The sequence below is a fragment of the Oncorhynchus clarkii genome, chromosome 1 (genome assembly GCF_045791955.1).
Source record: "Oncorhynchus clarkii lewisi isolate Uvic-CL-2024 chromosome 1, UVic_Ocla_1.0, whole genome shotgun sequence".
In the NCBI taxonomy this organism is placed as follows: Eukaryota; Metazoa; Chordata; class Actinopteri; order Salmoniformes; family Salmonidae; genus Oncorhynchus; species Oncorhynchus clarkii.
The window spans coordinates 34823671-34851646 of NC_092147.1; the positions used below are offsets into that span (position 1 = coordinate 34823671).

Consider the following 27976-nt stretch of genomic DNA (forward strand, 5'->3'; position numbering starts at 1 on the left):
AAAGAAAAGTATGTTGAGAAAATGAGTACAAACAGATGATAAAAGTATACAGTAGTACAAGAGGAGTCAGTGTTTCTTGATATAATAATCATTGCCATTCAGATCAGAAATGGTTAGTAATCCATTCCTGAACATCAGGGCAAGAAACACCACTTGTTTACTGATATTTATTTAATGGTCACTCTGGTGCATTCAGAGTAAATAGAGAGAAAGCATGAGGATGCTAACAGGGCAGGGAGAGCAGGTGACATGGAGGTGAGTGAGAAAAGGAGCAAATATTGATGACTGATCTGATATCTCCATGTTGGTGTTGTTCCTACGACATAATTAATGTTGGCACAACTGAGCTTAGTGGCTGGCACCTGTGTCTTAACCTGAGGTTAGGGTTAGGTCAAAGGGTGGGGTGCAGGGGAATATTCTGTCTTTGGACTGGGGTAACCAACTAACTACAGGTCAGTTGCAATGATGGTCCAGGAGAAACATTATGTCTTAGGAACAACACCAAGACGGAGATATCAGATCGTGCAAATATTGATGGTTAAGAGTCTTCTATCCGCAAGCCTACAAAGCGTTACACCAGTCAGGCTGCAGTCCATATCCATCCGGATGCCCAGTCTGTACAGAGCCCAATTCTACAACGCCTTGGACACAGTGAAAACTCAATTTAGAGGTTTGATCAAGCTGGATTCCACAAGCTGCAGCAGCTTGAAAATGTGCTCCTACGCGGAGACATGGACAAGGTGGTAGATGAGTATCCTGAATTTAATTCAAGACTACTGCAGGTGCAGCTGGCCATGTTTGGGGCTAATTACACATATCAAATGAGCTCGGCTGTTGCTAGCATTATTCAGGAAATGGAGCCAGAGGTCTCTTCAGTCAAGTGGAAGCTTTATTAAGGCTTCTGCTGGTCGTCCCTGCCTCCTCTGTAGAGGCTGAGAGGAGTTTTAGTGCCCTGAGGAGACATAAGACATGGCTTAGATCATCGATGAGTCAAACAAGGCTAAATAATGTGGCCATGTGTCACATGCACCTGGAGAAACTGGACAGACTGGACCTTGAAGGAATATGCCAGTCTTTTATTAGTGTCAACAATAAGCGCATAAAGGTCTTTGGATCCTTTGCTTGAAGAATGGCAAGTCAAAACACATGTCATTACCTGGAGAGTAGATGAGAGGAGAGCAGAGCAGAGGAGATGACTGGAGAGCAGGGGAGAGGATTGGAGAAGAGATGACTGGAGAGGAGAATATAGGAGAGGGCTGCAGAGCAGAGCAAATGCCCCTGCTGCCCACCCAAGTTTACTTGTAAATATGTAAGTAAAAACAGCAGATTGATTAACCTTGGACACAATATTTGTACTTGTCTTCATAACAATGCATAGATTTCTGTTTATATGATTACGGTTATGGTTGTACTTTATTAATCCCTAATCTCTGCCATTACATACAAGAAAAGGTCAAGAAAAAAACAGAGCAATGTAATACAATACATTATTGTAATAAAATAAATATTAATCCCATGTGTTAGTGCATTTTTAAATATTTTAGAATTGCCGGAAACGAGTTTAAATGTTGAGTTTTTTTCCGGGGGGGGCAGAGCCCCCTGCAGATTGCCTAACCCCCCCCCCCCCCCCCAGATTTGTTATAAGGGATATTATACTTTAGTAATCCACAAATACCTGGTGATGTAATGTCATTATTAGATTATCTTCCATTTTCCTACAGATACCTTGTAACTGGTGATTATTTCAAAACAATGACCTACAGTTACCGTGTAGGGCACTGCAAGGTTGGGTGACCAGGGCCACCTGGGACTGTCTCCTGGAGGAATTCAGGCGTGTGAAGGCTACCTATGTCCTTCATAACTTCATGAGGATGAACACGAGGTCCAGAAGAAGATCTGCAGCTCACCGCCGTGTGCCAGAGGATAATTCTGCTGCTCTGCAGGATGTTTCAAGGATGGTGTCCAACAACGCAGCAAGAGAGGCAATCTGTGTGCGGGAGATCTTCACCTCCTACTTCTTCAAAGAGGGTGCTGTTCCCTGGCAACACCATAGAATACACTATGCACAACCAAAGGCTCTTTTAAGACCCATCCACATTGCAATAAGAGTATTCTTCCACTTACTTAGCTATGTCAACTGCAGTTTCAATTCCCATTTTCTCTCCCTTTGATTTCTGCTTCTCAGGTGAGGGTGCTGTGTAGGTAAGGGTGTGATATATGTACAAAAACAAAACAGGTTATTTTAAGTCACCCATATTGAAAAAAATGTAGAACAATTAGACACCCTATAACCAACACCTACACACTCATGTATCAATCTGATTGTTGTGCAGTAAGCAGGCTCAGGTGTATAACTGTGGCTCCTTCCACCTTCAAAGAATAGGCAAGAGGGCCAACCATGGAGAACAGTAAGACACTTCATTATTTCTATGCTATATTGTTTGTCCTCGTGTCTGCATGTTTTTCAGTATAAAGTACTCTGCAGCCACTTAGTGTGGACACCAGGTGAGGCCACAAGCACGTATTCCTGTTGAACACTGTCTCTTTAACTACCTTATTTTCTCAATAACAGTTTCTCTCCTTCACTTCATCCCGCTCTCCCCTTCTCCCTAAATCCTCTAGTTTATATCAGCTGTCGGTCACTTGGTCAGGTCAACAGGAAGTATTATTAAAGAGATGCTTTACATTGAAATAGAGATGCAGTAGTCCCAGAGTTAATGATCCAAGGTCAGTTTTGCATTTCACCTCCTGATGATTGATAACTGACATTGTTAGAATAAAAAAATAAAAAACAAGGCTTAAACATCTCTCCATCTGTCTCTCGTCTGCAGGTATGTTTTTATATGTGAGAGAGGATGCCAACCCCCAGTCCCGTCATCGCCACCTTACCCGCTCTTAAGATAAACTTTGGGTCGACTGGGAGCCCAAGGTTCATAGCTAGGTTCTGAACTAATATGTATACCAAACGTTTTAGGGTCCATACACAGATCAGCTACATAGCTAGCTACACATCCATAGGCATACAGGTTTTTTTTATTCTCCATTGTACAATAAGCAAGAAATTAGTTAACTAGCTACTTTATTTCACCTATCTGTATTGCATGGCAAATATCAGCAAGGCAAGCTTACACAATTGTACATTAAATGTGCAGTAAATGCTTTAGCTAGCTAGATTCTTTACATCCACTGTTTCACAAGACGACAGCCTGGTTTGTTGGTTGTTTCAGGAGTCCATACAGCCAGAATGACAATTTCATACTCATGTCACAACACCCATAACGCTAGCTGGCGAATGTTAGCCAGTCAAATCGCGATTTTCGTAAATAAACTTTGACAAAAAAATGCATAATCGTTTGTCTCTACATTAACTGACATATTCCTGTCAACTTTACTTTTTTTTGCATGATTCGTTATGGCGTTATAATCACTTACATTTGCTTCCATCCTAGTATTTTTGTCAGCCGTCTTTGCTAAAGAAAGTCTCCAGCCTTGGGTCGCATAGTGTCAAATTCGTCATGGGAGCCATTCGATATGATTGGTCACCGCTGCTGACTTTCCATACATTTGGGAAAAATTTACATTTCACCGCCTCCCACGCCACCTTTGCACCGCCCAAAGGACCCACGACCTCTCCGGTTCTCACCGCTTCCCCCTCCCCCATTGAAATGAATGGGAAGTGGTGTTTCACCGCGCAGCATCTTGTGCTAATTGTACATGGGCCGTCATCACACACGATATGCATTATATTTCCAGCTTTCGCGCACATGAATTTATTTTATTTTATTTTGAATTGGGTTTATGTGGATGGAATGGCTCTCTCGTTCTCTGGATGATAGTGTCACTGGACCCATTTCTGAAAGCAGTTACCCCATAATAACAAGTATGTTTTATGTCTGCTAGCAAAGGACATTTTTAGTGACTTGTTTTTGATTTGTAGGGCCAGGGGTGTTGTAACCACAGGGAAACTAATCAGCAGTGGTTCATGTTTAGTGTGGGGGTATGCTAGGAAATGGGTCATATAAAATAAATGCGTACCTATAATAGTATTATACAGGACTGTTTTGTCTGGGACCATTCTGTAGGAATCTAGCAGTTACAGAGTAGCTATGGCACCAAGGTGTATTTCTTGGCAGAGATTACTATGCTTTTTTTTTTTTAAATCAAACATCTTGCCAAATAAATATTCCTGGGCCATGACTATGTTTGGGAAAGGAGCAGGGCTTCTAAATGCTTTGACAGTTTGTTCAGTATTTTTTTCTATTTTTTTTAAAGGCAAAATCTTAATATAATTGTGGGAAATAGCAAGAGGAATGGGGGCAGAGAGATTGTTCTGCTGTGTGCTCTCAAAATGAAATGGCTTCAGATTGACTCACAATGGGAGTGCAAATGGCATAAACAGTATGGGTGAAAAGTTTGAGTAGACCTGCAGTAAATCAAGGCCTACAGACTAATGCCCCATTTATGTAGAGCCATTTTTTATTTAACTAGGCAAGTCAGTTAAGAACAAATTCTTATTTACAATGACGGCCTACCGAGGAACAGTGGGTTAACTGCCTTGTTCAGGGGCAGAACGACATATTTTTACCTTGTCAATTCGATCCAGCAACCTTTCGGGTTACTGGCCCAAAGCTCTAACCACTAGGCTACCTGCCGCCCCAAAAAATGTGTATTGAATGCTGGTCACCTCATATTCTGTTTTATATACTGTTGTTTACTCACTGTGTATGTATATATTGTATTCTAGATATAGCTCATCCTAATATACCTTTTTTCTTTCCCAAATTATATACGGTCTATACACACCACATTTATATTCTGGATTCTCACATATGCTCAATCCAATATATCTACTTGGATTGTTATTTCTTGTTTTTTGGGACAAAGCAGGAACGACAATATTGAACAAAGTTCAAGTTTACCATCTGATACAGAATTAATTTGAATGCTCTATAAAAAGACAATGTATTTAAATGTGTTCAATGTGTCAGTCATTCCATCCTGGGGTAGTTTGTTAATTCAACCTGGTGACGTGGTATTTCTGCGGTCCTCTCAGATGTGCCGGTTCTATCTCCTCCTGCAGCTCCATAGATGTGACCCACAATTCTGGATCTGTCTGGCCGTATTCCGTCTGACTGTGCTCTGTCTGGCTGCAGGCTCTGTTGTAGGAGTGAACATAGTCCTCCACACTCTTTCCTCTGAGCTCAGGAGGGGAGTGGCACAGCAGGCCAGAGTGGGTCACCCCTGGGTGCAGACGTAGCCAGTACACCAGGTAGTGGATGCTGGAATATTAATTGATCTATTTATTTCATGGTTTATTTATGAGGGACAGGCCCATTTGAAACATTGACACATTGAATGATTCACGGTCAAATGCATTGTTCCTGTAATTAGTTGTTAGTTACCTAAAAGTAGTTCTACCCACCTGTAGTCACAGACCCAGGGGTTTCCCCCCAACCTTAGCAGGGACAGGAAATAGAGGTCTTCTAGAACACCATAGTGGAAGAAGTGCAGGTTGTTGTTGGAAAGGTCCAACTCATGGAGGTGGAGAAGGCCAGACAGGGAGGCTGAGAAGCAGAGAAGTGTGATTATCAAGGTCAAACTACACTTAAGAAAAATATAAACGCAACCTGTAAAGTGTTGGTCCGATGTTTCATGAGCTGAAATAAAAAGATCCCAGAAATGTTCCATACCATAAAAAGCTTATTTCTAAAATTTTCTGCACAAATGTGTTTACATCCCTGTTAGTTGGCATTTCTCCTTTGCCAAGATAATCTACCCACCTGACAGGTGTGGCATATCAAGAAGCTGATTAAACAGCATGATCATTACACAGGAGCACCTTGTGCTTAGGACAATAAAAGGCCACTCTAAAATGTGCAGTTTTGTCACACCACCCAATGCTACAGATTTGAGGGAGAGTGCAATGGCATGCTGACAGCAGGAATGTCCACCAGAGCTATTGCCAGAGAATTGAATGTTCATTCGTTTTAGAGAATTTGGCAGTACGTCAAACTGGCCTCAAAGCCACACGTGGTCTGCGGTTGTGTGTTCGCGAGCGGATTGCTGATGTCAACTTTGTGAACCGAGTGCCCCATGGTGGTGGTGGGGTTATGGTATGGGCCGGCATGTGCTATGGACAATGAACAAAATTGCATTTTATCGATGGCAATTTGCACAGAAATACCATGACGAGATCATGAGGCCTAGTTATTTTAAGGTATCTGTGACCAACCGATGCCCATCTGTATTCCCACACATGTGAAATTTATAAATTAGGGCCTAATCAATTTATTTCAATTGACTGATTTCCTTATTTGAACTTTACCTCAGTAAAATATTCATTGTTGTATGTTGATCGATTTATATTTTAGTTCAATATAATATTTTCTTCCCTTTTTAAGCACTTCCAAGACTGTCCTGTGAATTCAAACAGAATTAGTTCTCTGGCAATGCAAATGCTTCAAACCTCCCATGTGTTATTCATCTGCTGATGGGATACACAACTGTGTTTATAGGTTTCTTCTGGATATCACAGTGAATAGTAAACATATGGTTTTCATTTATCCATGATCTGGTTAAGGAATATTCTACCTGTCTGACTCCCACTCATAACAGGTTGATATTATAATTAGGCTTTCTATTTCTCTGCCCTTTCTCACTATCTCTCTCTCTCTTCCCCTCTCTCTATCTCTCTCTCTCACTTACACGCTCACTTACACACACACCTGTGCCCATGTCCTCCAAGTTGTTGTCGCTGAGATTGAGTGACCTTAGGCTTCTGGCCTCCACAAAGTCTCTGGCCTTCAGGCGCCGGAGGGAATTTTGGGACAGGTCCATGTGAACCATGTCCCCTGGAATGTCTGCAGGAACCTCCGCCAGATCTAGAGACCGAGAGGGGAATAGGGGAGATAACAGAGAGAGTTTATGGGTGATAGTCATTCTCTGTCGCAATTGTTTTTCCAAAGTTTCCCCTCTAACAGATTGGCATGGAACAAGATGGCTGTAGTTAAAGGGGCAATCTGCAATTGCTACATACATTTTTGGATTTGTGAATTAATTATATGTATCCATTGATTCTTGAAGAATATAACTTCCAAATGCCTCATGAGCTTAGTTCAACTGTCGAACCCCATCAGAACCCCAAATATAGGCTTGTTTTATTCCAATGTTTGGGACAGATGGAAAACTGGTAGGGGGACAGTTTGAAACTCCTCTGATTGCCCTGTGCAAAGCATCCCCTGGTGCCCTGACAATGGCTCAGTCCTAGATTTATAGTGGTTTACTTTATTCCCAAATAAAATGAAGACGTTATTGTTTCAGAGGGATTGTAGTCTGTTAGATATTGCTTGTTAGATATTAGTGCACTGTTGGAGCTATAAACACAAGTATTTCGCTACACCCGCAAAAACATCTGCTACACGTGTATGTGACCAATAAAATGTGATTTGATTTGAATCTGATTTGGCATATAGATCGCTGATCTCTTATAACGAGGGAGAGGAAAATATACTTCAGTATTCCATAGTAACATCTGACAAAAATACCTAAAGACACTGCGGCAGCAGACTGAAAATTAATATTTGTGTCATTCTCAAAACTTTTGGCCACGACTGTATATAAAATCGTGGGATTAAGTCGAAGAGAGTGATAGAGACTGAAAAATAGGACACCTGCCAGCCGTGATCTCCCTCTCTCCAGCTCTGTCTCTAATTGTATGAATCCTCAGAGGAATGGGGGTTTGTCATTCCTGTGGTGTGACATGGTCTAGTAAGATTTTCACAAAGATACGTGTTCTCTGACATACAACATGGAGTATTTTCTTTCATCTGTCCTGTTGTGTTCGTAGCACGGGTTCTAAGTACTAAACATACATACGCAGATACACATGTACCAGGCATGGCCATAGTGTCTAACCATGAACCCACGTCAAGACATAGCTCTTTTCGTCACTTCCTGTTGAATGAGGGAGAGCTCGGTTTGTTGTTTTGGAAAGTGTATTGGAAAGTTTATTAGTAGCTTGCTAACATTTTAGTATGGATCCAGCGAAGCAGTTGGCATCAGTTGCTGGGACTGCTACTCTCTGTCCAGTGATCCTGCCGACCAAGGCCGGGTCTGAGGAGCTATTTGACAAAGCAGCTAGCCTAGCTGCTAGCTAACTGCCTATCAAGCTAGCGGGGTTCTTGAGGGCTTGAACGCAGCCCGTGACGCGGTTAGCCATTGTGGCTGGGACCCGTGGATTGTCCCGGGTTTGTGGCTGTCTAGATCCCTGTTGTTTTCAGTCTTTCCTGTGACCTGCCCTGTCTGGAACTGCGATGAGTAACAACGTAACCTACATTGCTAGCTACCATGACAAACACCAAAGCCAACAGGAGTACTGTTGAGGACAGTGGTGTCTCTCTATCACAGGTGAAGGATCTTTTAAACGATCAAAAAGAGTTCTACAAGCAGTTGTCATAACACCAAAAAAATGGCTTCATGTGTTTTGTCCAAATACTGGTGGATTCAACTAATAAAATAATGGACGACTGGACCTAAAGAACAGCTTTTATTTTATTTTAATTTTATTTTAATTCACCTTTATTTAACCAGGTAGGCCAGTTGAGAACAAGTTCTCATTTACAACTGCGACCTGGCCAAGATAAAGCAAAGCAGTGCGACAAAAACAAACGTACAGTCAATAACACATTAGAAAAATATATGTACAGTGTGTGCAAATGTAGAAGAGTAGGGAGGTAAGGCAATAAATAGGACATAGAGGTGAAATAATAATTTAGCATTAACACTGGGGTGATAGATACTGGGGGTGCAAAAGAGCAAGAGGATAAATAACAACATGGGGATGAGGTCGTTGGGTGTGCTATTTACAGATTGGCTGTGTACAGGGATCGGTAAGCTGCTCTGACAGCTGATGCTTAAAGTTAGAGAGTGAGATATAAGACTCCAACTTCAGTGATTTTTGCAATTCGTTCCAGTCATTGGCAGCAGAGAACTGGAAGGAAAGGTGGCCAAAGGAAGTGTTGGCTTGGGGATGACCAGTGAAATATACCTGCTGGAGCGCGTGCTACAGGTAGTATATGGGGCTTTGGTAACAAAACGGATGGCACTGTGATAGGCTACGTCCAGTTTGTTGAGTAGAGTGTTGGAGGCTATTTTGTAAATGACCACCGAAGTCAAGTATCGGTAGGATAGTCAGCTTTACAAGGGTATGTTTGGCAGGATGAGTGAAGGAGGCTTTGTTGCAAAATAGGAAGCCGGTTCTAGATTTAATTTTGGATTGGAGATGCTTAATGTGAGTCTGGAAGAAGAGTTTGCAGTCTAACCAGATACCTAGATACCTATCTTACTAGCATTTAAAAGCAGTTGGAGGCCACGGAAGGAGTGTTGTATGGCATTGAAGCTCGTTTGGAGGTTTGTTAACACAGTGTCCAAAGAAGGGCCAGATGTATACAGAATGGTGTCGTTTGTGTAGAGGTGGATCAGACAATCACCAGCAGCAAGAGCGACATCATTGATATGTACAGAGAAAAGAGTTGGTCCGAGAATTGAACCCTGTGGCACCCCTATAGAGACTCCCAGAGGTCAGGACAACAGGCCTTCCGATTTGACACACTGAACTCTGTCTGATAAGTAGTTAGTGAACCAGGCGAGGCAGTAATTTGAGAAACCAAGGCTATTGAGTCTTCCGATAAGAATGTGGTGATTGACAGAGTCGAAAGCATTGCCCGGGTCGATGAAGACAGCTGCACAGTACTGACTTTTATCGATGGTGGTTATGATATCGTTTAGGACCTTGAGAGTGGCTGAGGAGCACCCATGACCAGCTCGGAAACCAGATTCCATAGTGGAGAAGGTACGGAGGGATTCAAAATGGTCGGTGATCTGTTTTTTAACTTGGCTTTCAAAGATTTTAGAAAGGCAGGGCAGGATGGATATAGGTCTATAACAGTTTGGGTCTAGAGTGTCTCCCCCTTTTGAAGAGGGGGATAACCGCTGCAGCTTTCCAATCTTTGGGGATCTCATACGAGAGGTTAAACAGGCTAGGAATAGGGGTTGCAACAATTTCGGCGGATAATTTTAGAAAGAGAGGGTTCAGATTGTATAGCCCACCTGATTTGTAGGGATCCAGATTTTGCAGCTCTTTCAGAACATCAGCTGTCTGGATTTGGGTGAAGGAGAAGAAGGGGGGGCTTGTGCAAGTTGCTGCAGGGGGTGCTGAGCTGTTGGCTGGGGTAGTGGTAGCCAGGTGGAAAGCATGGCTAGCCATAGAAAAATGCTTATTGAAATTCTTGATTATCGTAGATTTATCGGTGGTGACAGTCTTTCCTAGCCTCAGTGCAGTGGGCAGCTGGGAGGAGGTGTACTTATTCTCCATGGACTTTACAGTGTCCCAAAACTTTTGGGAATTTGTGCTATCGGAAGCAAATTTCTGTTTGAAAAAGCTAGCCTTAGCTTTCCTAACTGACTGAGTATATTGGTTCCAGACTTCCCTGAAAAGTTGAATATCGCGGGGGCTGTTCGATGCTAATGCAGAACGCTACAGGATGTTTTTGCGCTGGTCAAGGGCAGTCAAGTCTGGGGTGAACCAAGGGCTATATCTGTTCTTAGTTCTACATTTTTTGAAAGGGGCATGCTTATTTAAGATGGCGAGGAAAGCACGTTTAAAAAGCAACCAAGCATCCTCTGCTGACGGGATGAGGTCAATTTACTTCCAGGATACCCGGGCCGGGTCGATTAGAAAGGCCTGCTCGCTGAAGTGGTTTAGGCAGCGTTTGACAGTGATGAGGGGTGGTCGTTTGACCGCGGACCCATCACGTACACAGGCAATGAGGCAGTGATCGCTGAGATCCTGGTTGAAGACAGTAGAGGTGTATTTAGAGGGCAAGTTGGTCAGGATGATATCTAAGAGGGTGCCCATGGTTACAGATTTAGGGTTGTACCTGGTAGGTTCCTTCATCATTTGTGTGAGATTGAGGGCGTCTAGCTTAGATTGTAGGACAGCCGGGGTGTTAAGCATATCCCAGTTTAGGTCACCTAACAGTACAAACTCTGAAGATAGATGGGGGGCAATCAATTCACATATGGTGTCCAGGGCACAGCTGGGGGCTGAAAGGTGTCTATAACAAGCAGCAACAGTGAGAGACTTGTTTCTAGAAAGGTGGATTTTTAAAATTAGAAGCTTGAATTGTTTGGGCACAGATCTGGATAGTATGACAGCCTGCAAATCTCTGTAGTAGATTGCAACTCCGCCCCCTTAGGCGGTTTTATCTGTCACGCCTTGATCTGTTTAACATGTCCTTGTGATTGTCTCTACCCCCTCCAGGTGTCGCTTATTTTCCCTGGTGAATTTATCCCTGTGTTTCCTATCTCTCTGTGTCAGTTCGTCTTGTATGTTCAAGTCAACCAGCGTCTTTCTCCCGTGCGCCTGCTGTTCTACTCTCTTTACTAGTCTTCCCAGTTTTGACCTCGGCCTGGTTTTCTGGACTCCATACCCACCTGCCTGACCATTCTGCCTGCCCTGACATCGAGCCTGCCTGCCATTCTGTACCTCTTGAACTCTGAACTGGTTTTGACCTTTTGCCTGTCCACGACCATTCTGTTGCCTACCCCTTTTGGATTGTTAATAAACATCTTGGACTAATCATCTGCCTCCTATGTCTGCATCTGTGTCTCGCCTTGTGCCCTTTTACTATCTTGTTGGAAGATGTTATAGTTAGCGATGGAAATTTCAGGAATTTTGGTTGCCTTCCTAAGCCATGATTCAGATACGGCTAGGACATCAGGGTTGGCAGAGTGTGCTAAAGCAGTGAATAATGCATGAAACCAATGCTTTTACGGTTACAGAAGTCAACAAATGAGAGTGCCTGGGGAATGGGAGTGGTGCTATGGGCTGCAGGGCCTGGCTTAACCTCTACATCACCAGAGGAACAGAGTAGGATAAGGGTACGGCTAAAGGCTATAAGAACTGGTCGTCTAGTGCATTCGGAACAGAGAGTAAAAGGAACAGATTTCTGGGCGCGGAAGAATAGATTCAAGGCATAATGTAGAGACAAAGGTATGGTAGGATGTGAGTACAGTGGAGGTAAACCTAGGCATTGAGTGACGATGAGAGAGGTTTTGTCTCTAGAGGCACCAGTTAAGCCAGGTGAGGTCACTGCATGTGTGGGGATGGAACAAAAGGGCTATTTAAGGCATATTGGGCAGGGCTAAGGGCTCTACAGTGAAATAAGACAATAATCACTAACCAAAACAGCAATGGACAAGGCATACTGACATTAGGGAGAGGCATGTGTAGCCGAGTGATCATAGGGTCCAATGAGTAGCACTAGACGAGTCAGGGAGCCAATTCCGTAGTTGCTGCTATGCTAGGCGAGCTGGAGACACAGTGATTCAGACAGCTAGCGGGCCGGAAGAGCCTGTTGAGACCACCTCGGACGGTTACGTCGGCAGACTAGTCGTGATGGATCGGCGGGGCTCTGTGTCAGCAGTAAAGGGTCCAGGCCAATTGGCAAAAGAGGTATTGTAGCCCAAGAAATGGCTGGTGGACCTCTTTGGCTAGCTGGGAAATGGGCCTTGCTCAAGGCTAGCTCCAGGCTAACTGGTGCTTGCTTCGGGACAGAGACATTAGCCAGGAGTAGCCACTCTGATAGCAGCTAGCTAGCTGCAATGATCTGGTGTAAAGGTTCAGAGTTTGAGGTAGGAATCCGGAGATGTGGTAGAGAAAAAGCAGTCCGATATGCTCTGGGCTGATATCGCGCTGTGCAGACTGGCAGGAATTGACTGGGTTGAGGCTGGCTGATGTCCGAGTTAATTGTGAGGACCGCTAGCAGTGGCTAACTGACTAGTAGCTAGTAGCTAGTTAGCTGGCTAGCTCCTGAAGGGGGTTCCGGTTCTAAACTATAAAAATAGCAGATCCGTACCACATTGGGTGAGGCGGTTTGCAGGAGAGTATATTCAGTCCGTAGATGGAAAATTAGATTAAAACATCTACAAAATATACATGAAGAAAAATATATATACACGGGACAAGACAAAGACACACGTCCAACTGCTACGCCATCTTGGATTGAGATCCAAGCTTGCAGTTCACCCAGGGTCAGCTCGATGAGGTGAAACAGGAGAACGGCAAGATGACAGCAATCTGTAAGTCATTGAGAGAGGACATCAGTTCTGTCTGTGAATCCATGATAACAATGATGGATAAATCAGACTTGAGGGACAATCAAGGCGGAATAACATGCTTGTGGACGGAATTGCAGAATCTCCATATGAGACCTTGACGGAGTCTGAGGACAAAGTGAGGGAAATTATCACTGAGAAATTGAAGATGGACCACAGGAAGATTGAGGAGGAGCGTTCCCACAGGACTGGAAAACCCACCACCGGCACAGGTGACATGCCCAGGCCGATAGTGGTCAAGTTCCTGAGGTTCCTGAGGTTCAAGGACAAGATAGCTGTTCTGTAAAGAGCCAACCAGGACCATCCTGAAGCTGTGCGCCAGAAGAGGAAAGAACTTATCTCAGCCATGAAAGCTGCCAGACCGTGTGGGGACATTGCTTATATCCGCTATGACAGGCTCATTGTCCATCCTACCTCTCAGAAGTCTGGAAGGGATGAGGGAGCCAAGCACATGGGTTCGTAGCTTCAACCCTGCAGCGCGCACACACACACACACACACACACACATACACCAACTGATTAATAGACTGCTGAATGTCTATTTTTTTCTTGCTTTGTTTGCTCTTTTCCATATTATGTCTATTTCTGATAAGCTACCCAGGAAAAGGCTGAACATAGCCCATATTAATATATGTAGCCTTAGAAATCAGGTTCATGAAATCAATATCTTGCTAACATCAGATAACATTCATATATTAGCCATTTCTGAGACTCAATTAGATATTTCATTTGATGACACAGCAGTAGCAATACAAGGATGTAACAAATATAGAAGAGACAGAAATTCTTATGGGGGAGGTGTCGCTCTATATATTCAGAGCCATATCCCTGTAATGCTTAGAGAAGATCTTATGTCAAGTGTTATTGAAGTGTTGTGGTTACAGGTTCACTTGGCACATCTGTCAGTATCTAAATAAATAGTCAGTATCTAAATAATATATGTGAAATGCTTGATAGTTAGTGTATGTGATGTAAACAGAGAGGTCTTTCTTGGGGACCTGAATATTGACTGGTTTTCATCAAGCTGTCTGCTCAAAAGGAAGCTTCTCACAGTAACCAGCGCCTGTAATCTGGTTCAGGTTATTAATCAACCTACCAGGGTGTTTACAAACACTGCAGGAACAAGATCATCCACATGTGTCAATAGCATTGTTTCTAATACTGCAGAACTTTGTTCTAAAGCTGTATCCGTACCCATTGGATGCAGTGATCACCATATAGTGGCTATATCCAGGAAAGCCAAAGTTCTAAAAGCTGGCCCTAAAATAGTATATAAGAGATCATACAAAATATTTTGCTGTGACTCTTATGTGGATGATGTTAAAAATATTTGTTTGTCTGATGTGATTAATAAGGAGCATCCAGACACTGAAGTTGATTAATTTATGAAATTGCTTTTTCCAATTATTGATAAACATGCACCTGTTAAGAAACTGACTGTTAGAACTGTTTTGTGACTAAACTCAACAAAAAGAAGAATACACTATATTATGAAGCCAAGATCAATAATATAAAGAAAGATGGAAAAAAAACTTTGGAGTATTTTAAATGAAATTATGGGCAGAAATACAAATTCAACTCAATCTTTCATCTAATCAGATGGCTTATTTATCACAAAACCATTTGATGTTGCCAATTATTTTAATGGTTACTTCATTGGAAAAGTGGGCAAACTTAGGCAGGAAATGGCAATAATGAACAGTGAGCCATCATATTCATACATAAAAAAAACTAATAATGAAAGAAAAGCATTGCAAGTTTGAATTTTGTAAAGTTAGTGTGGGAGAGGTGGGACAATGATTGTTATCGATCAATAATGACAAACATGTCATTGACAACTTAGATGGAAAGCTACTGAGGATGGTAGCTGACTCTATAGCCACTCCTATGTGTTATATCTTTAAACTGAGCCTAGAGGAAAGTCTTTGTCCTCAGACCTGGAGGGAAGCCAAAGTCATTCCGCTACTAAAGACTGGTGAAAAGGCCTTTACTGGTTCTAACAGCAGACCTATAAGCCTGCTGCTCTTAGCAAACTGTTCGAAAAAATGTTGTTTGACCAAATACAATGCTATTTCTCTGTAAACAAATTAACAACAGACTTTCAGCATGCTTATAGAGAAGGGCACTAAACATGTACTGAACTGACACAAATGACTGATGACTGGTTGAAAGAAATTGATAATAAGAAGATTGTGGGAGCTGTAGTGTTAGATTTCAGTCAAGCATTTGATATTATTGACCATAACCTGTTGTTGAAAAAAACGTATGTGTTATGGCTTTTTATAAACTGGGTGGTTCGAGCCCTGAATGCTGATTGGCTGACAACGGGTACGACAAAACAGTTATTTTTACATCTACAATTACGTTGGTAACCAGTTTATAATAGCAATAAGGCACATTGGGGATTTGTGATATATGGCCAATATACCATGTTGCGTCGTACCCAAGAACAGCTCTTAGTCGTGGCCATATACCGCACCTCCTCTGGCCTTATTTCTTAATCAACCTCTGCCATTCAGAGCTTTCTATCTAATAGAACTCAATGGGTTTTCTTACATGGAAGCTTCTCTAATGTCAAACATGTAAAGTGTGGTGTACCGCAGGGCAGCTCTCTAGGCCCTCTACTCTTTTCTATTTTTACCAATGACCTGCCAATGGCATTAAACAAAGCATCTGTGTCCATGTATGCTGATGATTTAACCATATTCGCATCAGCAACCACAGCTAGTAAAGTCACGGAAAGCGTTAACAAAGAGTTGGCGTTATCTTGGATTGTAAACTGTCATTGTTAGAACGTATAGATTCAATGGTTGAAAAGATAGAGAGAGGTCTGTCCGTAATAAAGCAGACACCACACTCCACAAAGCAAGTCCTGCAGGTTCTAGTTTTATCTTATCTTGGTTATTGTCCAGTCATATGGTCAAGTGCTGCAAAGAAAGACCTAGTTAAGCTGCAGCTGGCTGAGAACAGAGCGCTACGTCTTGCTCTTCATTGTAATCAGAGGGCTGATATAAATACTATGCTGCCAGTCTCTCTTGGCTAAGAGTTGAGGAGAGACTGACTGCATCACTTCTTCTTTTTATAAAAAACATTAATGTGTTGAAAATCCCAAATTGTCTGCATAGTCAACTTACACACAGCTCTTACACACACACTTACCCCAGCAGACATGCCACCAGGGGTCTTTTCACAGTCCCCAAATCCAGAACCAATTTTTAAAAGTGTACACTATTATATAGAGCCATTATTGCATGGAACTCTGTTCCATCTCATATTGCTCAAGTTAACAGGAAACCTGGCTTTAAAAAACAGATAAAGCAACACCTTTTATTTTTTTTATGTATTTAACCTTTATTTAACTAGGCAAGTCAGTTAAGAACAAATTGACCTGCCTTGTTCAAGGACAGAACGACCTCACGGCACAAAGCCTCTCCCCTATTTGACCTAGATAGTTTGTGTATATGTATTGACATGTCGGCTACGTGTGCCTTTCGTAATGATAATTTATTCATTTTTATGTATTTATGTAGTTCTGTCCTTGAGCTGTTGTCTATTAATGTTCTGCATTATGTCATGTTTCATGTTTTGTGTGGACCCCAAGAAGAGTAGCTGCTGCTTTTTCAACAGCTAATGGGGATCCAAATAAAATACCAATAAAATACCAACTACCAATCTCTACACACAAACTCACATGTACACATGCTCTTGTTTTCATTCTAACCTGCCCTCTGACGAAGTAAATTGATGTAATTATGGTAATCCACATCTGTAGTGAATTTCCAGAGAAACACAAACATAAGGTTGGATAAAACATGCTGATTTGGTTAAGATATTCACAACCTACAGCTGCCAACTGTTAATACTCCTGCTGCTTCGCTTCCTAGCGTAAAAGCAACCAGTCTGTAAACAGGTCTGCCTACACATAGATAGGTAAAATGGTACAATGAAACCAATGGAATAGTTCCAAAAGTGCAAATACCACCCACCCTACATGCTGGTCAAGCAAGCTACACTGAACAAAAAAGATCCAGAGGCCTATTGTTGTGTCATTCATCAGCCGCAATCACCTCATGATTCAGCATGATAATGCATGGCCCCATGTCACAAGGATCTGTACACAATTCCTGGAAGCTGAAAATGTCCCAGTTCTTCCATGGCCTGCATACTCCCCAGACATGTCACCCATTGAGGACAACAGCGTGTTCCAGTTCCCGCCAATATCCAGCAACTTCGCACAGCCATTGAATTGGAATTGGACAACATTCCACAGGCCACAAGCAACATCTTGAGATGTGTCAAGCTGCGTGAGGCAAATGGTGGTAACACCAGATACTGACTGGTATTCTGACCCACACCCCTACATTTTTTAAGGCATCTGTGACCAACACATGCATATCTGTATTTTGAAATTGTTGCATGTTGTGTTTATATTATTGTTCAGTGTAAATAAAGCCCACCTCAAGTATTTGTACCAGGTGGGTCTGATAGTTTGTGACCTCACCTCTGCTTCTGCAGTCCAGTCGGGGTGTGGGGAACAGGTAGGTATGGCAGGAGGTGGTGGCGTCAGGCTTGCCCTTGATGGGGATGGGCTGCAGAGGGTATGTGGAGTCCCTCTGGTCCTCCCCCTGTGGGTCTGGGGGGTCGCTGGGAGGCTCCAGCTCCAGACACAGCAGCTCTGGGTCCACCTGTCTCAGCTTCCTGCCCCTCAGCCCAACTGGCTCCGCACACCTAGATTGTGTTCAGTAGAGCATTTGTTTTAAACAGGGAGGTGCTATAGCAACATGAAGATGAGAACACAGATTTCTGTTGTCCATTATATAAAGTATAGTACACTTATTTAGACCAATGCCCACAGATGTCATTTGGGACACCTCTGTTGAGCCCTGTGTCACATTCTATTCCCACCCACCTGGCATGGTTCCCCAGGTTACGGTTGCTGGGCACCTGCAGGGTGCGAACCAGACTGTCGAGTGTGCAGCGGCAGCTCCAGGGGTTGTCATGGAGACGCAGGTAGCGCAGGGCTGGCATGGGGATGAGAGCCTCCTCGCTGAGCGTGCCCAGACGGTTGTGCTGCAGCAGAAGGGTGGTGAGGTGTATCAGGCCCAGGAACACCCCCTCCTTCAACATTGAGATCCGGTTCTGCTGCAGGTCCAGGCTCCTCAGGCCCTCAAAGCCAGAAAAGGCCCCGTCGTGGAGGGCCCGGATACGGTTACGGGCCAGCAGGAGGTGGTCTGGAGCCCGTGACCAGGCTGACAATAAGAATGATCATGATAATATGTTTCATTTCCATAACACTTTTCAAGCAAAGCACAGGCGCAACGTGTTGTATTTTGTTACAGTGAAGGTTGCAGCAGAAGTAAACTCCTTTATCGACGACTCAATATTAGGAAGGTATTCACTGACGACAAAAATACATTTGTTCATATTGGCAGAAAATTTTATAAAATAAATAAATACAAATTCGCTGCCTTCCTTTTAGATGGAATAAATAAAACAGGGTTGGATGAATAACTTGAAAAATGTAATCCATAAGCCTACTAATACATTGATCGGCATCAATAACCTATGTAAAGTCTGTCCCAGTTAGCAATGAGGAACTGATTCCGGGGGACCGGAACTGATTGAATTGGCCCAGAATCGGGTGTCGGACTCGGCCTGGAATCAAAATGAATGACTGCTCAGAATCGGCCCAAGTACATCAGGCAGTTTCAGTGTTCCGGAATTCAGCCGACTTTGTCGGCATTTTACCAGAATCCCCTCAGAAGTGGCCCAATACAATTTGAAATAAATGTTTACAAAATTACCCGATTTAGTCATTTTAAAAATGACTATTGTACATACAAATTACACCCATCCACACATTTTTTTAAATAATTGTATTTGTTTATTCTTTACCCCCTTTCTGTCATATCCAATTGTCTTGTCCTATCTCTGCAACTCCCATACGGCCTAGGGAGAGGCGAAGGTCGAGAGCCATGAGTCCTCCGAAACAACCCAGCCATGCCGCACCGCTTCTTGACACAATGCAAGCTTAACCCGGAAGCCAGCCGCATCCATATGTCGGAGGAAGCGTGCATGTGCCTGGCCCGCAGGACATCCCGTCCGGCCTTACCCAATTGTGCGTTGCCTCATGGGTCTCCCGGTCGCAGCCGGCATGGGTATCAAACCAGCATCAGTAGCAACGCAGTTTGCACTGCGATGCAGTGTCTTAGACCGCTGCACCACTCGGGAGGCCCCATCCACAAAGGTTTTAATGCTTATCAGTGTTTGCACAATGTATCCAAACACTAAAATCCTTCTTAAACAGGATTTAAAGGATTTAAAGAATTTAATTTAAATGTTAATTTTATTTTCTGATACAGAAAATATGGAAAAATAAATCAATAATGAAATGTTAATTATATAAAGTAGCCTGTGTAATCATCTGCCAGAGAGTAGCCACAATCGGCCCGAGCCCCAAGTACTACATTTGGGCTAGATAACTCATAACGGAATCGGCCCGAGCCCCAAGTAATACATTTGGGGCAGATAAATCACACTGGAATCTGCCAGGGCTCAATCCCCGTATTCTAGCCATAAGTAATACTGCCAAAGGCGGCCCATACTCCGGCCACATGACCTCGGCCGAGTCTGACTCTCAGCTGAGTGCGCTGACTCTCAGCCGGAATCGGCCCAAATCCACTGTGCTAGCTGGGGTACCAACAGGCAACCAGTTGCAATTTTTTTTTATATGAAAAGGAGACTGAATTAAATCTTGACTGCCCTGCAATGCAGACAGGAACGTGTCCAGACCACTGGGAGCTGATTGACCAATAGACTATAGGTGTGAAATGTTCCGAAACCTACCCCTTATGGGCCATCAGCGGGACAAAAGTATTGCTGAGTCTAAGAGATGTTGCGCTATTAACGGCAGCACCACTTTATCAATTTATATTAGTATTTTAGACTACGACACAAAAATTGTTTTTATGGGCACACAAATCCAAAATTATGTATGCGATTTGCAAAATCGAATGCTTCCAACCGAAAGTCACCTAATTTGCGTGGTTCTTCAGTACGCTATGCAAGGCTAATATACCTACTTATTGGATGTGCGTTATATCCAGCTGTTGAGTTAGGCCTAGTGATATTGTCGACCATCATCAGCTGATCCAGGAAGTATTTTTCTGAATGACAAGCAGCTGTTGTGTTATAGCACCTGATGCAAAAACAGTCAGTGCAGGAAAATGGTGTTCGTAAGAATGTCCAGAATATGTTGAGGTTTTGTTCATTGAGCCAGTGAAGACCTTTGATCCACGTTGGATCCAATCCAATATGCCTACATTTGTTTTCTGCTTTTTTTGTTGCTTGATTAACAGCAGGGTCTAAAATATTTAACCGAAAGTATCAAGATAATGAGTGAATGTTTTCACATGTTTCTGTGCTTCAGATTGGACAGTGTTAGGCTTCTGTGTGCAATTGTGTAGGATAACCTAGGCCAGTGATTCCCAACCTTTTTCGGTTACTGTACCACTAACTTAATGTTGCTCTTCCCAGAGTAGCCCTGAAGTAGCCCCTCGTGTGCATTTTACCAGTAGGCATATGGTCTCGTGAGTCTTCTCAAGTACCCTCTGTGGATATAAAAGGAAACTCAATGTATCTCCATAACGTTGAGTGCGCGGTGGTTCTGTACGCAGCGCAGTACCATCCACAAAACGTTTTGCGCGCCAAAAAGACAGATACTGTAAGCACTTTTCAAGACACTCGGCCCTCGCCAGTGACCTGATACTAGATTAATCCAGTCCTGGACTAAAAACCGTGTTCAGTGAAGAATCCCCATTGAAAGTGATGTTTTGTCCAGGAGTAGGCTAAATCTGTCCCTATTTGATCTTTATAGGCAGTAAAATCATAAAGTAAATAAGCTAGAATCCAGCGCATTATAATTACATAAGGCAATGGGGATGGAGGAAAGTTTTCTCCCTTGGCAGTCCAAGAAGAGGTCTTCAGAGTCGCTGTACTCTGAGCATTCAGGGACCTGATGCCTGGAGTCTCCTGACCTGCCCTGGCGCCCCTGACCTCTCACCCTAATGATGAGAACAATACATTTTAGCATAATTAATGTAGATAATATTTGCAGCTAAATAGACTTACTTATAACACCTAATAAAGTCAATAAAACATTGTGGTTCAAACGAGTAAGATATAAAATGAGAGAAACCACCTAGAATCCATCCATACCTGTCCCGTCTGAGGAGGCGTCTGCCTACTTTGAGCCGCCTGCCCTGGCCTGCCTTCCTCAGCTGGGAGGGTGGTGGGAGCAGCAGGAGTACTAGGAGAGCCAGGAGGAGAGGGGAGGTCACACGCATCCTCAGCCCAGCTGGGGCTGCCTCTCGCTTGTGATAGCTGGAGCGAAGCAGTGGGTGGAGTGGAGGTTTTACTGGAAAATGGGAGTGGAGGATTGCATGTTGACAGTGTCTGATATAATGGGATTCAGCTGCTGTTCCTGCAGAGAGAGAGAGAGAGGGAGGGAGAATGGGAAATAGAGAAAACAGACAGTGTGAGTGACTGGGACAGAGAGAAAACAGACAGTGTGAGTGACTGGGACAGAGAGAAAACAGACAGTGTGAGTGACTGGGACAGAGAGAAAACAGACAGTGTGAGTGAATGGGACAGAGAGAAAACAGACAGTGTGAGTGACTGGGACAGAGAGAAAACAGACAGTGTGAGTGACTGGGACAGAGAGAAAACAGACAGTGTGAGTGACTGGGACAGAGAGAAAACAGACAGTGTGAGTGACTGGGACAGAGAGAAAACAGACAGTGTGAGTGACTGGGACAGAGAGAAAACAGACAGTGTGAGTGACTGGGACAGAGAGAAAACAGACAGTGTGAGTGACTGGGACAGAGAGAAAACAGACAGTGTGAGTGAATGGGACAGAGAGAAAACAGACAGTGTGAGTGACTGGGACAGAGAGAAAACAGACAGTGTGAGTGACTGAGACAGAGAGAAAACAGACAGTGTGAGTGACTGGGACAGAGAGAAAACAGACAGTGTGAGTGAATGGGACAGAGAGAAAACAGACAGTGTGAGGGAATGGGATAGAGAGAAAACAGACAGTGTGAATGAATGGGACAGAGAGAAAACAGACAGTGTGAGGGAATGGGACAGAGAGAAAACAGACAGTGTGAATGAATGGGACAGAGAGAAAACAGACAGTGTGAGTGACTGGGACAGAGAGAAAGTTGACAGATGGCATTAAAGCAACACAATGGTTAAATGTCAACATTTCGAATATTGTTTGATTTACACATTCTTTCTGCATTTAGCAGTTGCTTATTTTACTTACACGTGACAGTAAATTCAGCTGAAACCATGAAGTCAATGTGGGCGAGATTACCCAGATAAAAACAGCTTTGTAAAACTTGATGAGACAAGTCATGGCAGAAACCAGTCCTTCCCTGTAAACATTCATCACAGTCAGGGATTTGTTTGTTGGTGTTTGTTTATATGTATTTGCTCCTGAGTATATTATTTCAAATAAAGCACACACACCTGGAAACATTCTTATGTTCCTTCTGCTGCTTTTCCATCTCACCTCTCTCTCTTTCTGTATCCCCCTCTTTCAGAGGTGAATGGAGAAACCTACAGGAGCTGAACCTGCCACTGTTCCAACATTAACATGAGTAACGGCAACATCCTGTCACGGGTACAAACTACCCTCTTATCTTATCTTCCAGGGGGGGAATTAACGGTAGACCAGGAAGAACATCTTTAGTTTATGCTTTTCATTCATTCCCTTTTGATAATGGGTGCAAACTTTGCACAGGTTACAAACACCTTTGTAAACCAAGTGCTTAGCCTTGATGGAATGCCACTGTTCTGAAGCTCATCACCACTCAGACTGACAGTTGGAGTCAGATTATTAAAACTAGACATTGCTTGATTATACAGCACCACTACTATTATCTACAACATGACATTAAGAGGACTACAGGGAATCATTCCTTTTCCCTTTATTCCATATGATGTATACTTCCCAATACTGTTTAGGTGTAAAGCTACAGTGAAATCGGTACCACATGGGGACTCGGGTTGAGGGGGAAACTGCTTGTCGTATAATGTGATTTACAGTCACCATTCATCTTTACCGATAACACTACATTCTTTAAATAACATGTCATTACTGTAAAAAATAGGGACACATTTTCTACATCAAAGGCCTGATTGGTGGAGTGCTGCAGAGATGGTTGTCCTTCTGGAAGGTTCTCCCATCTCCACAGAGGAACTCTAGAGCTTTGTTGGAGTGACCATTGGGTTCTTAGTTACCTCCCTGATCAAGGCCCTTCTCCCCCGATTACTTAGTTTGGCCGGGCTGCCAGCTCTAGGAAAAGTCTTGGTGGTTCCAAACATCTTCCATTTAAGAATGATGGAGGCCACTGTGTTCTTGGGGACCTTCAATGCTGCATACATTTTTTGGAACCCTTCCCCAGATCTGTGCCTTGACAAAATCCTGTCTCGGAGCTCTACGGACAATTCCTTCGACCTCATGGCTTGGTTTTACTCTGACATGCACTGTCAACTGTGGGACCTGATATAGACAAGTGTGTGACTTTCTAAATCATGTCTAATCAACTGAATTTAATCATGTTGTAGAAACATCTCAAGGATGATCAATGGAAACAGGATGTAACAGAGCTCAATTTTGAGTCCCATAGCAAAGGGTCTGAATACTTATGTAAATAAGTTATTTGTGTTTTTCATTTTTAATACATTTAAAAAAAAATCTAAAACCTGTTTTCACTTTTGTCATTATAGGGTACTGTCTGTAGATTGCTGAAAAAAATCAAATATTTTATACATTTTCGAATAAGGCTGTAACGTAACAACATGTGGAGAAAGTCAAGGGGTCTGATTTGGGGTCTGGTTTGTTAAGTGGCCCTGTTTGATTTTTTATGAACCATTTAATGAACTCTGAGGGCTTGTTTGTTATAAGGGACTACAGTGCCTTGCAAAAGTATTCACCCCCTTGCCGTTTTTCCTATTTTGTTGCATTACAATCTGTAATTTTAATGTCTTTTTATTTGGATTTCATGTAATGGAAAAACACAAAATAGTCCAAGTTGGTCAAGTGAAATGAAAAAAATGACTTGTTTCAAAAGATGAAACTTTTTTTTTAAACGGAAAAGTGGTGCGTGCATATGTATTCACCCCCTTTGCTATGAAGCCCCTAAATAAGATCTGGTGCAACCAATTACCTTTAGAATTCACACAATTCATTAAATAAAGTCCACCTGTGTGCAATCTAAGTGTCACATGATCGGTCACATGATCTCAGTATATATAGACCTGTTCTGAAAGGCCCCAGAGTCTGCAACCCCACTAAGCAAGGGGCACCACCAAGCAAGCGGCACCATGAAGACCAAGGAGCTCTCCAAACAGGTCAGGGACAAAGTTGAGGAGAAGTACAGATCAGGGTTGGGTTGTAAAACATATCTGAAACTTTAAGCATCCCACGGAGCACCATTAAATCCATTATTAAAAAATGGAAAGAATATGGCACCACAACAAACCTGCCAAGAGAGGGCCGCCCACCAAATCTCACGGACCAGGCAAGGAGGGCATTAATCAGAGAGGCAACAAAAAGAACAAAGATAACCCTGAAGGAGCTGAAACGTCCATAGGACCACTTAAGCCATACACTCCACAAAGCTGGGCTTTACGGAAGTGGCCAGAAAAAAAACATTGCTTTAAAGAAAAAAAGAAGCAAACACGTTTGGTGTTCACCAGAAGGCATGTAGGAGACTCCCCAAACATATGGAAGAAGGTGCTCTGGTCAGATGAGACAAAAAATATAGTTTTTCGGCCATCAATGAAAATGCTATGTCTGGCACAAACCCAACACCTCTCATCACCCCGAGAACACCATGCCCACAGTGAAGCATAGTGGTGGCAGCATCATGCTGTGGGGATGTTTTTCATCGGCAGGGACTGGGGAAACTGGTCAGAATTGAGGGAATGATGGATGGCGCTAAATACAGGGAAATTCTTGAGGGAAACCAGTTTCAGTCTTCCAGAGATTTGAGGCTGGGACGGAGGTTCACCTTCCAGCAGGACAATGACCCTAAGCATACTGCTAAAGCAACACTTGAGTGGTTTAAGGGGAAACATTTAAATGTCTTGGAATGGCCTGGTCAAAGCCCAGACCTCAATCCTATTGAGAATCTGTGGTATGACTTAAAGATTGCTGTTTACCAGCAGAATTCATCCAACTTGAAGGAGCTGAAGCAGTTTTGTCTTGAAGAATGGGCAAAAATCCAAGTGGCTAGATGTGCCAAGCTTATAGAGACATATCCCAAGAGACTTGCAGCTGTAATTGCTGCAAAATGTAGCTCTACAAAGTTTTGACTTTGGTGGGGTGGGCGTGAATAGTTATGCATGCTCAAGTTTTTTTTAATGTTGTCTAAATCAAATGATACAAACCCCCCCAAAAACCTATTTTAATTCCAGGTTGTAAGGCAACAACATTTAACAAATGCCAAAGGGATGAAGACTTTCGCAAGGAACAGTATATGCATGCTTATTTAGTCTTATAATGCTATATGAGTGTGATATGTGAAAGGACCAGGAAAATTATGTCGACTTATTGAAGCAACATCTCAAGACATCTGTCAGGAAGTTAAGGCTTGGTCGCAAATTGGTCTTCCAAATGGACAATGACCCCTAGCATACTTATAAAGTTGTGGCAAAATGGCTTAAGGACAACAAAGTCAAGGTACTGGAGTGGCCATCACAAAGCCCTGACCTCAATCCTATGGAAAGGTTGTGGGCAGAACTGAAAAAGCCTGTGCGAGCAAGGAGGCTACAGTTACACCAGCTCTGTCAGGAGGAATGAGCCAAAATTCACCCAACTTATTGTGGGAGCTTGTGGAAGGCTACCCGAAATGTTTTACCCAAGTGAATCTAATTTAAAGGCAATGCTACCAAATACTAATTGAGTGTATGTAAACGTCTGACCCACTGGGAATGTGATGAAAGAAATAAAAGCTGAAATAAATGATTCTCTATACTATTATTCTGACATTTCACATTCTTAAAATAAAGTGGTGATCCTAACTGACCTAAGACAGGGACTTTTTACCAGGATTAAATGTCAGGAATTGTGAAACACTGAGTTTAAATGTATTTGGCTAAGGTGTATGTAAACTTCCGACTTCAACCGTACGCCAGTTATGATTTCCCAATACTATTATCCCAGTTATGTAGTGAGATAATGTGGCAAGCTGAAACAATGAATGAGAGAAACAGAGAGAGAGAAAAACTAAACCAGGCTTTGTCTGTCAAACCCAAAAGGCATGGAAGGTCGTTTAGGTCTTTGTGTCAAAATTAAGACGTTAAATAACGAGCTGTCTACTGACCCGAACAGCCTTCGGTTAACAGGGACCTTGACCATGTGTCTTTGTACCCTCTCCATAAGTGTTTATATTCCAAAACATTTTACACCTGAAAGCAATTCCATAGGCTCTGTTTTCTGTTAAACCCTATGAGCTCATGGAGAATACATTTTTGGAAATTGCTTCACAGAGCTGGCTAAGAATGAACCTGCAGAAATAAAGTCTTATTTCAGTTCATTTCCAAAGACTTTTAACCATCTGACTGTCAGTGCTGCTGTCAACACATACCTACACGTCCCTCTTTCTCTGGTAGTCCCTCCTCTCCTCCTCTCTCTCTCTGTCCATCCTTCCTCTGCTGTTCTTATGGGATTCCTCCTGATTATCAAGGTCTAAACTCAAGTTAAAAAGCTTCTCCCAATCAAATGCCACAGTCAATTTACGACTGCCTACCTCACATCCCTCCGCCAACCCGCTCACCCCTTTCTTGCCCTCCTACGTTGGTCATTCACCTGGGGAAACCCTACCAGAAGTCAAATAATCAGTCAGATATTGTCATAACCCCAAAACCCACACCTACACAAATCGAAGAAAGTGAGAAGACTTGAATTAGTGGAATCAGGCTGATAACAGGCTGCAGGTGCAGAGCTGTGATAAAATAACACATTGTCTTTATAAATACTATGGAGTATTACTTGTCAAATTACTTGTTACAAATCATAGATCTTTAGAGGTGCCTTCAGAACATCCAGTATGAATATGAAGCTAACACACAGCCAGTTGTGGCCCAGCACTGTTCACATATTGATCTTAAACCCCTTCTGTCTGTCTGTCCAGGAGCTGTCGGAAGGTAGATTCACTGTTAAAGGCTTACAGTACCTGGCCAAAGGGAAGGGCTGCCACAAGCTCATCCACCTCAATCTCTCCGGCTGCACTCAGTTCAGTTTCTGCGGTCCTCTCTGATCCATATGTCTCCTCTTCTATCTGCTTTAACTATATCCAGATCAGTTTTCCAACACATCTGTGTCCTCTGCCCCCTGGCTGCACTGGAGTCAGTTTGTGTGCTCCTCTCCAAGTCTGTATGTTGACCCTGGGGAATGAGAAAGGTTCTCTCTCTGGCTCTGAAAGGGAGAGAGAGAGGGAGAGAGGGAGAGAGGGAGAGAGGGAGAGGGAGAGAGAGAGAGAGAGAGAGAGAGAGAGAGAGAAGGAAGGAGGGGGCTCCAGCTTACGCACTGGTTTTAAATTACAACACACACACCCACATGCACATGTACTCCAGCATGAACAAGGACTCTCACCAGGGCCAGCATTTTTCCAGCTAGTTAAGTGGTTGTACTTTGCTGCGAGAGAGAGACAGAAAGGTTGCAGCTAACTTGTTTGTTGAAATGTACATGTCCATATTCACCCTCTCCCTCTCTCACCCCACTGCTCTC

General features: G+C 43.1%; 1 protein-coding gene across 5 annotated transcripts; it reads right to left on the bottom strand.

The window, feature by feature from the left end:
- LOC139406483 (leucine-rich repeat-containing protein 17-like) lies at positions 1–27660 on the bottom strand. 5 transcript variants are annotated; one of them, XR_011633992.1, is made up of 10 exons: positions 27423–27660; positions 21394–21658; positions 21103–21239; positions 18086–18425; positions 17678–17904; positions 6726–6881; positions 5423–5564; positions 3433–5279; positions 2125–2194; positions 1–952 (listed from the first exon to the last, which is right to left on the bottom strand). XR_011633992.1 is itself a non-coding variant. In XM_071149118.1 (8 exons), the coding sequence occupies exons 2-8, from the start codon at positions 21519–21521 to the stop codon at positions 5012–5014; spliced, it is 1398 nt and encodes a 465-aa protein (XP_071005219.1). In that variant the 5' UTR covers positions 21522–21658; positions 27423–27660; the 3' UTR covers positions 1652–5011. The 5 variants fall into 5 exon arrangements, 1 of the variants encoding a protein (XP_071005219.1); XR_011633994.1 differs by lacking the exon at positions 2125–2194; XR_011633991.1 differs by having other exon boundaries at positions 2125–5279.
- Positions 27661–27976: the final 316 nt, after the last annotated feature.

What these genes read in the sequence shown, in the direction of transcription:
- LOC139406483 (XM_071149118.1), bottom strand. Translation starts at nt 21,521, where the DNA reads ATGCGTGTGACCTCCCCTCTCCTCCTGGCTCTCCTAGTACTCCTGCTG. An exon ending in AACCTGGGGAACCATGCCAG is followed by an intron (nt 17,905 to 18,085) that starts GTGGGTGGGAAT and finishes AACACAATCTAG; the next exon opens with GTGTGCGGAGCCAGTTGGGC. An exon ending in ACTGGACTGCAGAAGCAGAG is followed by an intron (nt 6,882 to 17,677) that starts GTGAGGTCACAA and finishes CTCGGTCTCTAG; the next exon opens with ATCTGGCGGAGGTTCCTGCA.